Here is a 12,988-nt window from a genome sequence, read left to right as displayed (position 1 = left end):
CTTGTTAGCAAGTTTCAAAATCAGTATTAAATAAACTGGAAAATGTTCCTAAAAACATTACACATAAGCGTCTAGTACAAAATGTTTCATATAAAGTGGAATTTCAGCTTCAAGTCTTAGAGGAAACATTCACATGCCAATTGTATAGTAGAGAGTATCAGAAATATTTTTGGGGAAGAAACAACAAGATATAGCTCCCAAATGTTTCCCCAATTTTTCATGAGGATTCTTCATGTTTTTTCTTAGAAACAATGCAGAAATTATTAACATATACCACATTTATGTTTAACTTAATTTTTAATCCCCAATTTTAAGACTTTTCAAGAGAAGAAAGTCTGATTGAGGGAAGGATATTATCCAAAAAGAAATGTACTCATTACCTAACTTATGAAACAGTAATTCTTCTGTACATCACCATTATAATAACAATGAAAACATAAAATAAGATTTAAAACAAGAGAGAACAAAGTCTGTAGAACATGACAAAATACAACTATTCATGGATTTTAAAAATTCTTAAAAACTAGCCAGGTTCACACCTATAATTCTAGCTACCCAAGATTCAAAGTCAGCAGGTCAGGAAAGTCCATATGAGTCTTCTCTCCAATCAGTCATCAAAAATCTGGAAGTGGAGCTGTGGCTCAAGTGGTAGAATACCAGACTTGAGTAAACAAGTAAGGGACAGTACCCAGGCCCTGAGTTCAAGCCTAGTACCAGGATGCATGCATGCATGCATAAATAAATCTTGAAAAACATTTCCCTGCTTCATTTATTGGAGAAAAGCCAAGAGGAAATAATAGAAGGAATTACCTCGCTGGCAATTTCCCTGGAGGCTTTGGCATGTTTGATTTCTATGGCATCAGCTCGCAGGTCATAGCCTTTCTGCTTGGCCTCATCCCAGTCTTTTTGATAGAGTTTCTATAAAGGCAAAATACAAGTGTGTTAACAAGAATTGAAAATAAGAAATATACTCAAAGTAGTATGATCCATAAAGAGGGCCACAGAAGAAAAAAAAGCTCTCATTCCTTTGTAGATTATAGGAAACTTCTGATTAAAATTTAGAGCTATCCATCACAATATGATACACATTGCACATGAGATTAAGATTCAACATGAGGCCAAAAACGTTTCTCCAGATATCAGAGAAGACATGATAAGATTTCTCCTAATTTTACCCTTTGGCTTACCAAAAGTTTCTGCTAATGTGACGAAGATACCTTGCCTTTTGAAAAACAATCAAAATTAAGCCTCTTTTGGTTTTTATATGGCTTTGAAATGTCAAATAATAGAGTCTTAGATCAATCAAGAGACCTAAGTGATCAGTTCTTTATAGAGTCAGGGGCACTTGATTACAGAGGACTTCATTATTCCTAAATAACACAAAAGGAAGTTAACCTAGCCAATGTCTATGGGAAGATGGTTTCAAGGTTGAAAGGAGAACACTGACAGGGCTCACACATCCCAGCTCATGAAGTCTAGGCACCCAGGTACATATCTAAGATAATGTTAAATGACAGAATTTCCATTCAGTTGTTTTAGAAATGATAGCTAAAGAAACAAAAATACGTACATATCAGTGGGCACTGGTATCTCCTGCCCATAACCTTAGCTACTCAGGAGGCCAAGGTCTGAGGATCACATCTTGAATACAGCCTGGGCAGTAAAGTCTGTGTAACTCCTCTCTCCAATTAAACAGAAAACAGCCACAAGTAGAGATATGGCTCAAGTGGTAAAATAACAACCGTCAACAAAAATAACCCATGTGAGAGTATGAGATCCTGACTTCAAGCCCCAGTCAAATTTCGTTATTTTTAATATAAGATCTAGCACCAAAAGGCCATTGTTATTTCTAAGGCAAATGATTTGCCATTTTGTAGCACATCCCACAAACAGATACATTGTTCCATCTAGTCTTTCCACCATGTTTATATCACTTACATTGCTGATTTGCAAGGCATTGATTTGGGCCTGGAGCATGACTGGAGTATCTGAGGGGATGTTGATGTTGGTTTTATCTTTATTCCAGGCTTCTTGATACAGTCTCTGTGAAGAGAAGGAAAATATTACTTTGACTTAGTTATAAAGAATGGATTTCTGAGCGGGGCACTGGTGGCTCATGCCTGTAATCCTAGCTACTCAGGAGGCCGAGATCGGAGGATCATGGTTCAAAACCAGACCAGACAGGGAAGTCCATGAGACTCTTATCTCTAATAAACCACTCAGAAGGGGCTGGGAAGGTGGCTCAGTGGTAGAGTGCTTGCCTTGCATGCCTGAGGCTCTGGGTTCGATTCCTCAGCACCACATAAGCAAAAAGAAAAAAGCCGGAAGTGGCGCTGTGGCTCAAGTGGTAGAGTGCTAGCCTTGAGCTGAAGAGCACAGGGACAGCGCCCAGACCCAGAGTTCAGGCCCCATGACCGGACCCCCCCCAAAAAAAAACAACCACTCAGAAAAGCTGAGGAGCTGAGGGACAGCACTCAGGCCCAGAGTTCAAGCCCCATGACTGACCAAAAAAAAAAGAGAATGGATATCTGAAACATTAAGTTCTAGTCATTATCTGGAAAAAAATGTTTCAATATATGTTTATGATGATTAATTTGATATATCAACTTGAATAAATAATATTGCTATTTGGTTACTCATTAGTCCCAATATTTTTACAAAGGTGCTTTAAAAATAATATTAACATTTGAATCAGCAAACTTTGGCTAAAACAAAATATCCTCCTTAATGTGGGTAGATCTCATCCATTCACTCAAAGACCAAAAAGGAATTCTACCATCATTTGATAATCCCTGCATCCTACCTTGTAGATTTTGGAACTACCCAGTGTACATAATTATATGAGCTAATTCTTTAAAATATCTTCGACTCTATCCACATATACCTATATATGTACATCACATTGAGTCTGTTTCCCTAGAGAATCCCAGACCATACAATATTATGTTTACCATTATGTCATTATATCAATGTATCATTTATGATGTAGGTTTATGTTATATATTAATATTAACAGGAGTTAAATATTTATTTCCCCAAATCACCATGAAGTGACTTCTTTTACTTTAGTTCTTCAAAGCATGTGCTGTAGTTGTCAGAGCTCTACTTTGTGTATTCCTTTACTAATAGACTCTCAGATTGTCCCTGTCTCCTTATTAGTTTCACTGTCATTAGCACAACCCAGAAACCAGAAAAATGAAAGCTTGGCAGTAAAGTGATCCTTACCTCACTCATTTGCAGAGAATTGGCTTTTGCCAGGACAATCTCTGGTGTGTCAACAATAGTGGTGAACTTCAAGGCTTCTGGTGGTGTTCTGTATAGCCTTTCATTCACAAGGTCTTGAGCACCCTTCACTCTGGTCAATTCTATGGAGCCCTGTGGCATCCAGCCGATGCCACGCAGCCATTCCAGGTCAGCTTTATACACACTCTAAAGACATTAGGTAAAAATGTTACACATACCACCCTCTGGCTGAACACGAAAGCTCAAGAGGGTGAGAAGAGGATAAATAAAGGAGATGGTAGTTCTACCAAATAAGACCCAAAGACCTTACATGAATCGCAATATGGGTGGCCAAGTTGTTTATAAAAGCTTAGCCATTTGTTTTAGTCACAAATAATAAATAGTACTAACAAATTCTATGATATTATAGGATGTTATTACTTAGTTTCAAACAATTACATAGTTTAAAAAAACCCTTAAAATTCATTGAATTTCATTCCATTTCAATCATGTAATAATGGATTCAACAAAAAAGACTAGTGTTTTGGACCAAAGCACTCAGATTGTTTTATGTTTCTTTGAAATATATTTCACTGTTAGATATTATAAATGACAGGAAAAAATAGTTTGAAATCAAAGCCAGAATATAAAGGACATAACCTCATTATATCCTTTGGCTATGTCCTATAGCTCATCTCTATATTTTGCTTTCTGTGATGTAAGTCTTAAATACAGGTTTTAAACAATGTGAATGGTATACCCCACCTCCAGCCCCACCCTGGGATAGGCATATCTGCAAATCTGTCTACAGAGGCACTGATTGCCCTCCCACTCCCCAATCCCTGAACTTTACATACATCACTCTGTAGTTCATAGGCCTTCTTTGCCTGGATAATGTCGTTTTGGTCAGGTAAGCATGTCCAGTTATGCAGGTAGTTGCGATAATCCACGTCACTGACTAGGGTCTGGCACTTCTTCGCTTGCACCACCCCCATCATGTCCACTGGGCTGCTGTACTTGGTCTTCCACTTCTCAAAGTCCTTCTTGTATTCCCTTTCACTGTGAATCTTCCCCGCATGGATGGCACACATAATCCTGGGGTCATCTTCAATGCTCTGGGCTCCAATGTGATGACCTTTCTGTTTCTCATAGGCTTCTTTGTATTTGTACTAAAATACCCAAAACACAGGTTTAAAAATACAGTCTTAGGATCAGGCTTATGCTGACAGTGTGAAATGAATAAGAATTTCATACCTCAAACGTTTTGACACCTCAGAACAAGTTTTTTGTTTTTTTTTGTTTTTTTTTTTTTTTTACTATCTAACCTTTTATGAGCAAGGAGAAGGTCTTGGAGGGTAGAAAGCAAGACTAGGAGCATACAAGTAGCGAGCACAGACCATCAGCCCTGTGGTAGGTTGCTCAGCACTGTGGAGATCAAGGGAGCCAGAGGGAAGGAGCTCACCTCACTGGCAATGTCCCTGGAGGCCTTGGCACTTTTGATGGAAATAGCATCTGCTCTCAGATCATAGTCCTTCATCTTTGATTCATCCCATCCTTTGGTATAAAGTTTCTAGGCAGAAGATCAAACAACACAGAAAATAGAAGTGTTTTAAGAATGTTAACAGGTCAAACTGTTAAGGCACAGAAAAACATTTTAATAACTTGTAAAAGTCTTAAACAACAACAGAAAAAAATTCTTACATGGCTGATATTGACAGAATTGCTCTTGGCTAGCAGGATTTCCGGGGTATCTGGCATCACATGGATGGAGGCCTTGTCAGCATCCCAAGCTTCTGTGTACAAATGCTATGGGAGGGTGGGGAGAAATAAAACCTTCCATTAAAGCCAATAATGGCTTAGTTAAGTATACATGATCCTTTCTTGATTATTTGGATAAGAACAAGAAAGTAGTGGAGAACAAAACGTGGTTACATTTGGACTGCTATAAAATAGGTTCAAAGCTAATATAAAGCAATATAGAGAAATGGCATAACACCTTAATCATAACAATATAGTTATTTTTTAAATACTGAGGTCTAGTGATCAATTCTTTTCATCCAGTGAATCAGAAGCTTATTGTTAGGCTCTCCAAGGACAGAGCTGGGTCACACAGATATGATATGATAAAGACTGCTACAAGCAAAAAGTCAATCTCAAGTTCAAACTGAGCTCTATTTCCCAGCTATGTGATCTTCAGAAAGGTACTCTGCACTTCCTTCCTATGGAGGAGACATATATATATTCTTTGTTGAGTAGTTAAAAATGCTTTTAATTGTTATTATAAAGGTGATATACAGAGGTGTTATCATAAGTACACTTCCTTTTGGGCAATGTTACCCCTTCACTCACTCTTTCCCATTTTTCCTCTCTCATCCCCACTCACAAGTTGTAGTTCATAAAGTGTCTAGTGAGTAAGTACCACTGCTACATTTGTTCAACCTGTGAGGTAGTTTTAAAGATTAACCATATGTAAAATTGCCTGAGCCCTAGGAAATCCTCAAAAGTTTTTTTTAGCACTTCCTAGAATTATTATCTTTATTGTTATAGTTGATAGGTATGGTGTAAAACAGTATTTCTGGAATTGCATATCTAAAACTCTGCAGTTTGCTATCTGAGGGATAATTTCCTATATTCTAAGCACTCCATCTCACTGCCCCATTAGTTGGAAGCTACTGAGATAGAGGTTGGAAAATTCACTTAAGTTTCATCTAAAGTGTGCATATTTTGGGCCTGAAGACTGCATAAAAATAGACAAGTTGATATGATACTGAGCAAAGAAGCGATCATCTATTTTGGGTTACAAAATGGTAAACAACAATAGCAATCTACTTTCACATGTAGCTTTCCTATCCTATGATGGAAAAACAAAGCAGATAACTAATTTGAGTTGGATACTGGCTATGCCATAAAATGCTGTTCGTTGCATGATATATTCCTTACTGATGGGCAAAGAAAACCAACTTCCTGGGTATGCTTTGCTAAGAGGAATGTATATGGAAATGTAACCCGTGTGTATCTCCTGATTGTAGCTGAAGTGGGTATATACATCCTTCAAGGCAAGTCCTCTAAGCTATGCTTTCATACTCATGCAGAAAACTAGAGGGCTCAGATAGAAAAGAACAGAGAAAGCCAACTAAAATTCATACAGATGCCACGGGGAAGGCCTGCGTGAGAACCAGGTCCATCCTATCTCCTTTCTTCAGGGCCATTCAGGGCACTCTTTAACCTGACAAGCCAAGTTGATTGAAGGCACAGCTGGTAGCAGGAAGCCTCTAAGGACTCACCTTGCTCATTGTCAGGGCATTATTCTTTGCCAGGACAATTTCTGGGGTGTCTGGAATGCATGTAAACTTGAGCTGGTCCGCAGGCTGACGATATTTCCTATCGCTCAAGATTTCTCCAGCTCTCTTCACCTTCTCCACCTCCAGAGAGCCAATGGGAACCCATCCAATGCCTTTCAGCCACTCCAGATCAGCCTTATAGACAGCCTGGAAATAAAGTGATGTTAGACATCTGTAGACACTGTCTAGTTATCCTGATGTCTGCCTTTAACACATAGAGATAATGTATAATTTTGAATCTTACTTGTATACACTTTTGGAAGATACACAGGATTGCTTTCTTTTGTTGAGACAGAGTAGACAAAGCCTTGTTCCTGACAACAGCCAATATGTGCTTTTATATGCTAGCATTAGGGCTTGCACTCAGTACCACAAGGTATGTCTAGCTAATGGCTGGTGCTTTACTACTAAGTCATACCTCCTCTCTGGCATTTTGCTAGCTAATTGGAGATAGAGTCTCATGCACTTTTCTGCTTAGGTTGCTTTATCTCAATCTTGACAAGTGAACCTTCTAAAGTAGCCAGGATTGTAGGCATGGGCCATTGATGACTGGCCAATATTTTCTCTACTAATTTAATTTCTCTACTAATATATTTTCACTGGTATTCAACCACTTTAAGGAACTTCCTTGCCTGGCTCCTTGTTTCAAAGGTGTTTATTCTTTGCAGTGATTGGCTCCTTCAATTGGAAATCAAATTGGGAATACTCTGTTAGAATACAGAGAGCTCCTATCTTAAGGTAGTCATCACACATCAATCATATGATACACAAAATAGATGAACCGTATTGACTGAACACTTGTGAAGTAACGTCTTCTCTGGAGACAACAAAAATGACAAGCTTCTTTCATCATAAGACTCTAGGTACATGATATTTTCCTTCTTATTTATCTAGTTCCAAGTTCCTTTTCTTGTCTCAAAATTCAAGTAAAAAAGCTGGATACTGGTGTCTTACGTCTATAATACTAGCTACTCAGGAGGCTGTCAGCTGGGGCAGGAAAGTCCATGAGACTGTTAACTCTTATTAACCACCAGAAAACCAGAAGTGGCATTGTGGCTCAAAGTGGCAGAGTGCTAGCCTTGAGCACAAAAGTTCAGGAACAACACCCATGCCCTGAGTTCAAACTCCATGATTTAAAAAAAAGACATTTAATGATTTCATTTTCTTTGCTGAATTTAAATAATTAGAGGTTTTTTCCTCAAAAGAACAAACAATTCTTTTTGTAGGCTCTTTAGAACATTTTTTTATAATACCACTACTTTCATCATTTTCCAAATATGACTATTTAGTCCAGAGCTTGGTTCAAACAAGAGGCCATAATACCAATAAAATATTGCTTAACTTGCCAAAGGAAAACCTACTGGTGGATAACTCAATCAATTCATTTGGAAAATAGGTTTGCTTCATACCAGGAACTCTGTTGTTGTTGGTCATGGGGCTTGAACTCTGGGCCTGGGCACTGTCCCTGAGCTCTTCAGCTTAAAGCAAGCATTCTACCACTTGAGCCACAGTGTCACTTCCAGTTTTCTGATGGTTAATTGGAGATAAAAGTCTCATGAACATTCCTGCCTGGGCTGGCTTTGAACCATGATCCTGAGACTTCAGCCTCTTCAGTAGCTAGGATTACAGGGTTGAGCCACCAGTGTCTGGATTTGTGTGTAGATTTTTAAAGATAAGCTTACACAATTAGAAGCTAAAAATAGCTCAGCAATGGCCATCTGCATATGGAAAGCTGAAGAACTTGGTAGCTGTTCAGTCAAAAAAATAATAATAATAAATTCAGAACACAGGGCAGGGCATAGTAATATAGCACCAATAGAGGCTGAAGACCTAGAAAGCTCTGTGAAAGGTGGTGACTCCTGTGAGTCTGTTTTGAAAGGATGAAGAAGCTGGAGTCCGGTTCATGAGTCATGGTAGCAGCAGACATCCATAACAACCTTATTTTTTTTTTTAACAATTTTTTTCAAGGAAGATGTTACTGGAGATTAAACTCAAGATCCATTGCATGCCTGACAAATGTTTACCTTTTGAGCCAGACCTCGGCATTTTTTGTTGTATTTTGCTTCTGAGATAGAGACTTGCGAACGTTCTTGCCTGATCTGGCCTCAAGCACTTGATTCTCCTGTCTCCATCTCCTGAGCAGCTGGATTGTAGGTGTAAACCACCATTCCAGACATTATTTTCATTACTTCTAACTGAAATATAGCGCTTCATTCAATTATTGGCCTAGGCCATGGATCATAGTAGTATTAACACTAAAGTGCCTTTGTCAACAACATCCTATTTCCATATATTACTACAAATGCTGCTGACATCTTAAAATATTTACAAAAAGCTTTTCTTTTAAACTATTTACCATTCTTTGTAGCTAGTTATTATTATATGATTGTAATTCCTCACTGTATTAACAAAAACAAATACGCTACTGAATCACAAATTTGGAATAAGACTTTCAGAACTGTATCTAAATATGGTTTTCTTATGACAACAATGTGTTTATCTTATTTTATGTATTTCATAACATTTTCCTGAGAAAGTATCCTGGGTGTTACCAAACTGCAGAAAGATTCTGGGGTGCATACACACAAAGTAGAACCTCTTTCTAAAGCTGCAGATGCATGACTGAAGACCATGTTTAAAGAAAGACCTACTTACATCACTCTGCAGGTCATAGGCCTTCCGAGCCTGAATGACATCATTCTGATCAGGCAAGCAGGTCCATTCATGTAGGAGATGCTTGTAGTCTATGTCGCTTACAAGGATCTGACACTTCTTGGCCAGCACTACCCCCAGCATGTCCACTGGGCTGCTGTACTTGGTCTTCCACTTTTCAAAGTCCTTCTTATATTCTCTGTCACTCTGGATCTTGGCCACATGCATAGACCACATCATCTTGGGGTCATCTTTAATGTTCCGGGCCCCAATATGGTGACCAACCTGTTTGCGGTAGCCTTCCTTGTACTTATACTGAAGAAAGAAAAGGAATATTTTTTTTATTATTTTTGTAATCATTTATTTGTATTTATTTGTACTTTCTCCATTATCATAAAGAAACAAGGTAAATATCATCAACTCCTTTTATAAAGTAGAACCTGGTAGCAAGACTAAGCCTAGACTAGAGAGCTTATTCTTAACATTTTCCCCTTTTCCTTCACTATCCAGTGTATATTGAATTCCTTTATAAGGTAAACAATTTTGTATAATCTACAGAGCTTCTACTTAAAAGACATGGTTATTTTTTCCTGAAAGTTTTTGACATTAGGAATACTTAGGAATAAAATTCTTCTTTTTAGAGTTCATACTGAATTCCTTGGTCAAGGATGTATTAGACATTTAAGTAGAATATATGTCACCAGGAAATAGCTGCCTTACTAGTCTGCCAATATAAATGAACTTTCACAAGGAGACAGTTATGCCTTGGATTAAGACTCTGATTTCCTTTTTCTTTTTAAATTCAAGAATATGGCATCCTGGTCCATTTTACCATGAGGAAATCATAGAGTGACCCTCTTTCTCCAGCTTACTAGCTAGAAAAGGCTTTAGTAATAGAATAAATGTAAATCTAAGGTGTTGGGTCCTTACAGAATAAATCTGCATTTGTGTCCTAAAGAGGCATGGTACACAGAGAGGATATGGGCACCCGGCAGATGTTCCTCATGCTAAAGGAGTAAAGAGGCCAGTTGGTATTGAGAAAAGCCTTACTTCCCAGGCTATTCTTGAATCCTATGAGAGGTATTTTAGTAAGAAAACTTCACCGATGGGGCTGGGAAGGTAGCCCAGTGGTAGAGTGCTTGCCTTGCATGCCTGAAGCCCTGGGTTCGATTCCTCAGCACCACATAAGCAAAAAGAAAAAAGCTGGAAGTGGCGCTGTGGCTCAAGTGGTAGAGCGCTAGCCTTGAGCTGAAGAGCTGAGGGACAGCGGGACAGTGCCCAGGCCCAGAGTTCAGGCCCCACGACCGGACCCCCCCAAAAAAAAAAGAAAGAAAACTTCACTGATAGCTACAAAGAACTAAATAAAACTAATACACATCCATCATCCTGTCTTCTTTTTAATGTCAGCACAAATGCACAGAAGTAGTAAGAAGGAGTTCACAATTATATCACTTGATTTGCTAGTGGCATCAATTTCTAACTTTATAACATCTGGATTAGCTACTGAGCTAATTTCTTTTTTAAAATTTTTAGTTGTTATTATAAAGGTGCTATACAGAGGGATTACAGTTATGTAAGTCAGATAAAGAGCATATTTCTTTTTGGATAATGTCACCTATTCCTTCACTCTTTCCAAGTTTTTCCCTCCTGTCCCCACCCACAAGTTATATAGTTCATTTTCAACACAGTGACTAGTGAGTACCACTGCTGCATTTGTTTATCCTTTGTCCCTCCATTTCTGTGTGAGGCTAATTTCTGAGGCTCAAAAATAAAAGTGTTTTCCTATCTTTGAGTAACATACAATGGACATAGGATTCAGTGCTGGCCTCCTTTCCTTACATTCTTCCATCTTTTCCTTTGCATTTGTACATTGGGGAAATCACTAAGGGAATTTAGACTTGGAGAGACAACAGAAATTCTGGCAAGAAAAACTATGAACAGCTGCCATCTATACCTCTTTGAGTAAAGAATGTTTCTTTCATTGGAAACAAGAGGTTCTTATTATGTCTATATGCAGTTATATCTAGTTTTTTCTGTTTTAGTTTTTGTACCCCTCATCTTGTATATAAGCTTAGCTGATCCATGGAAGGGAAGGGAATCATAGCAGTACAAAGGGTGAACTAATGCAACAATGATACTCACTAGACAGTATGTTGGAAATGAACTTTACAACGTGGGGAGAAGGAAGAGACCAGTGGGAAATGGTAGGCCGGAGAAAATGAGGGAAGGGGTAACTGTGTTTAAAAAGAAATGTATTCATTACCTTACTTATGTAACTGTAAACCCCTTGTTCATCACTTTTAAGGTAAATTTTTAAAAAATTAAATAATAAAAAAGAATGCTTCTTTTGGAAATAGTCAACTTACGTCACTAGCAATATCTCTGGAGGCCTTGGCTGCTTGGATTGGAATGGCGTCAACACGTAAATCATAGCCCTCCTTCTTGGACTCTTCCAAAGCAAGTTTATAGAGTTTCTGTGGAAAATAGTCATTAGCCCTTTCATAAAACATGAAGCTGGGTTTTTTTTTGTTTGTTAAAATTTTCTCTGTCCTCATTTAAACTACTGAAAGAAAAGCACCAAGTTAAGTATTCAGGTGGGTTTATACGTAACTGTCAGAAATGCTCAAGAATTTGTAAATATATGTTCTAAATGTTAGCATTTTACAGGCATAAACTGAAAAAGTTCAGGGGGATATCAACATCTGGTTGTCAAAACTTTATTTTGCCAGACAATGCATGTGAAAACCAATAGTTTACTATTGCCATCATAATGTAAAAGAACTGCCATCTTAATACTAAAGCTAGGCCAAGCACCAGTGGCTCATGTCTATAACCCTAACTACTCATAAAGCTGAAATATGAGTACCATGGTTTTTTGAAGACAGCCTGGACAGGAAAGTCCATGAGACTCTTATCTCTAAATAAACAGCTAAAAGCTGGAAGTAGAGATTTGGATTAACTGGTAGAATGCTAGCGTGGAGCAAAAAAAAAGGCTAATGGGTAAAGAAAATAAAGTGCTAAAGACAGAATAGGACAGTGTTTTTAAAAAATGGGGTATATTTGATTTTTATGAAAAATGCAATGCCCTGTCCTTATTTCTCCTCATTATGAACCATGACCTGTATTTAGACTTTAAATCATTGTCTTTATGATAACAATTGTCCTGATAGAGATGACTAGATAATTGCTTTCCAATAACATTGAATGATAATCAGAGCATACTGAAGGAACAAGAGAACTCATAATAATTTGTAATAACTTACTGAGTTATCTCACCTTGTACCTGTTTATTATAGCTGTTGAATAGGCTATAGTTGTACCTCCATATCTATAAGGATTTGTTCCAGAAAACCACCTCCCATACCAAAATCCTCAGATGTTCAAGTCCCTTATAGAAAAATGGCATAGATGGATAACCTACACATGTCCTCATCTACAATATATATCATCTCCAGACTACTTGTGATACCTAATATGATATAAATACTAAATAGCTGTTATACTGTTGTATCTAGGGACTAACAATACTCTCTACATGTTTAAGACAGATGCAATCTTTTCAATATTTTTGACCCATGGTCGGCTCAATCTGTGGACATGTGATGTAACCTGCACATAAGGGTAACCAAGTCTAATGACCTAATAATATTCATAATGTCTACAGGAAAAATTTAAGAGTATCATTACTATTAGAACATTTCTCCACAAAAGCATTCCAATTTCTGACAGCTTATTACTAAAAGGCTGGCCTGCCATTGTAACAGTTATAGGCA

General features: G+C 37.8%; 1 protein-coding gene across 16 annotated transcripts in view; it reads right to left on the bottom strand.

The window, feature by feature from the left end:
- The window catches only part of Neb (nebulin), a 214,272-nt gene that overhangs the window by 90,805 nt on the left and 110,479 nt on the right, over positions 1-12,988 (bottom strand). For all 16 annotated transcript variants that reach the window (XM_070023306.1, XM_070023324.1, XM_070023348.1 and 13 more), the window contains exons 76-84: positions 11,582-11,689; positions 9,219-9,530; positions 6,507-6,710; positions 4,924-5,028; positions 4,685-4,792; positions 4,080-4,391; positions 3,226-3,429; positions 1,939-2,043; positions 811-918 (exon numbers count right to left, since the gene is read on the bottom strand). In XM_070023306.1, the coding sequence (XP_069879407.1) occupies positions 811-918; positions 1,939-2,043; positions 3,226-3,429; positions 4,080-4,391; positions 4,685-4,792; positions 4,924-5,028; positions 6,507-6,710; positions 9,219-9,530; positions 11,582-11,689 (1,566 nt within the window). The remainder of the gene's footprint in view (positions 1-810; positions 919-1,938; positions 2,044-3,225; positions 3,430-4,079; positions 4,392-4,684; positions 4,793-4,923; positions 5,029-6,506; positions 6,711-9,218; positions 9,531-11,581; positions 11,690-12,988) is intronic.

The sequence above is a fragment of the Dipodomys merriami genome, unplaced genomic scaffold (genome assembly GCF_024711535.1).
Source record: "Dipodomys merriami isolate MVZ:Mamm:240054 unplaced genomic scaffold, mDipMer1.0.p SCAF_1, whole genome shotgun sequence".
NCBI lineage: Eukaryota > Metazoa > Chordata > Mammalia > Rodentia > Heteromyidae > Dipodomys > Dipodomys merriami.
Note: the sequence above shows the minus strand (reverse complement) of the source record. Positions and strands in the feature narration are given on the sequence as shown.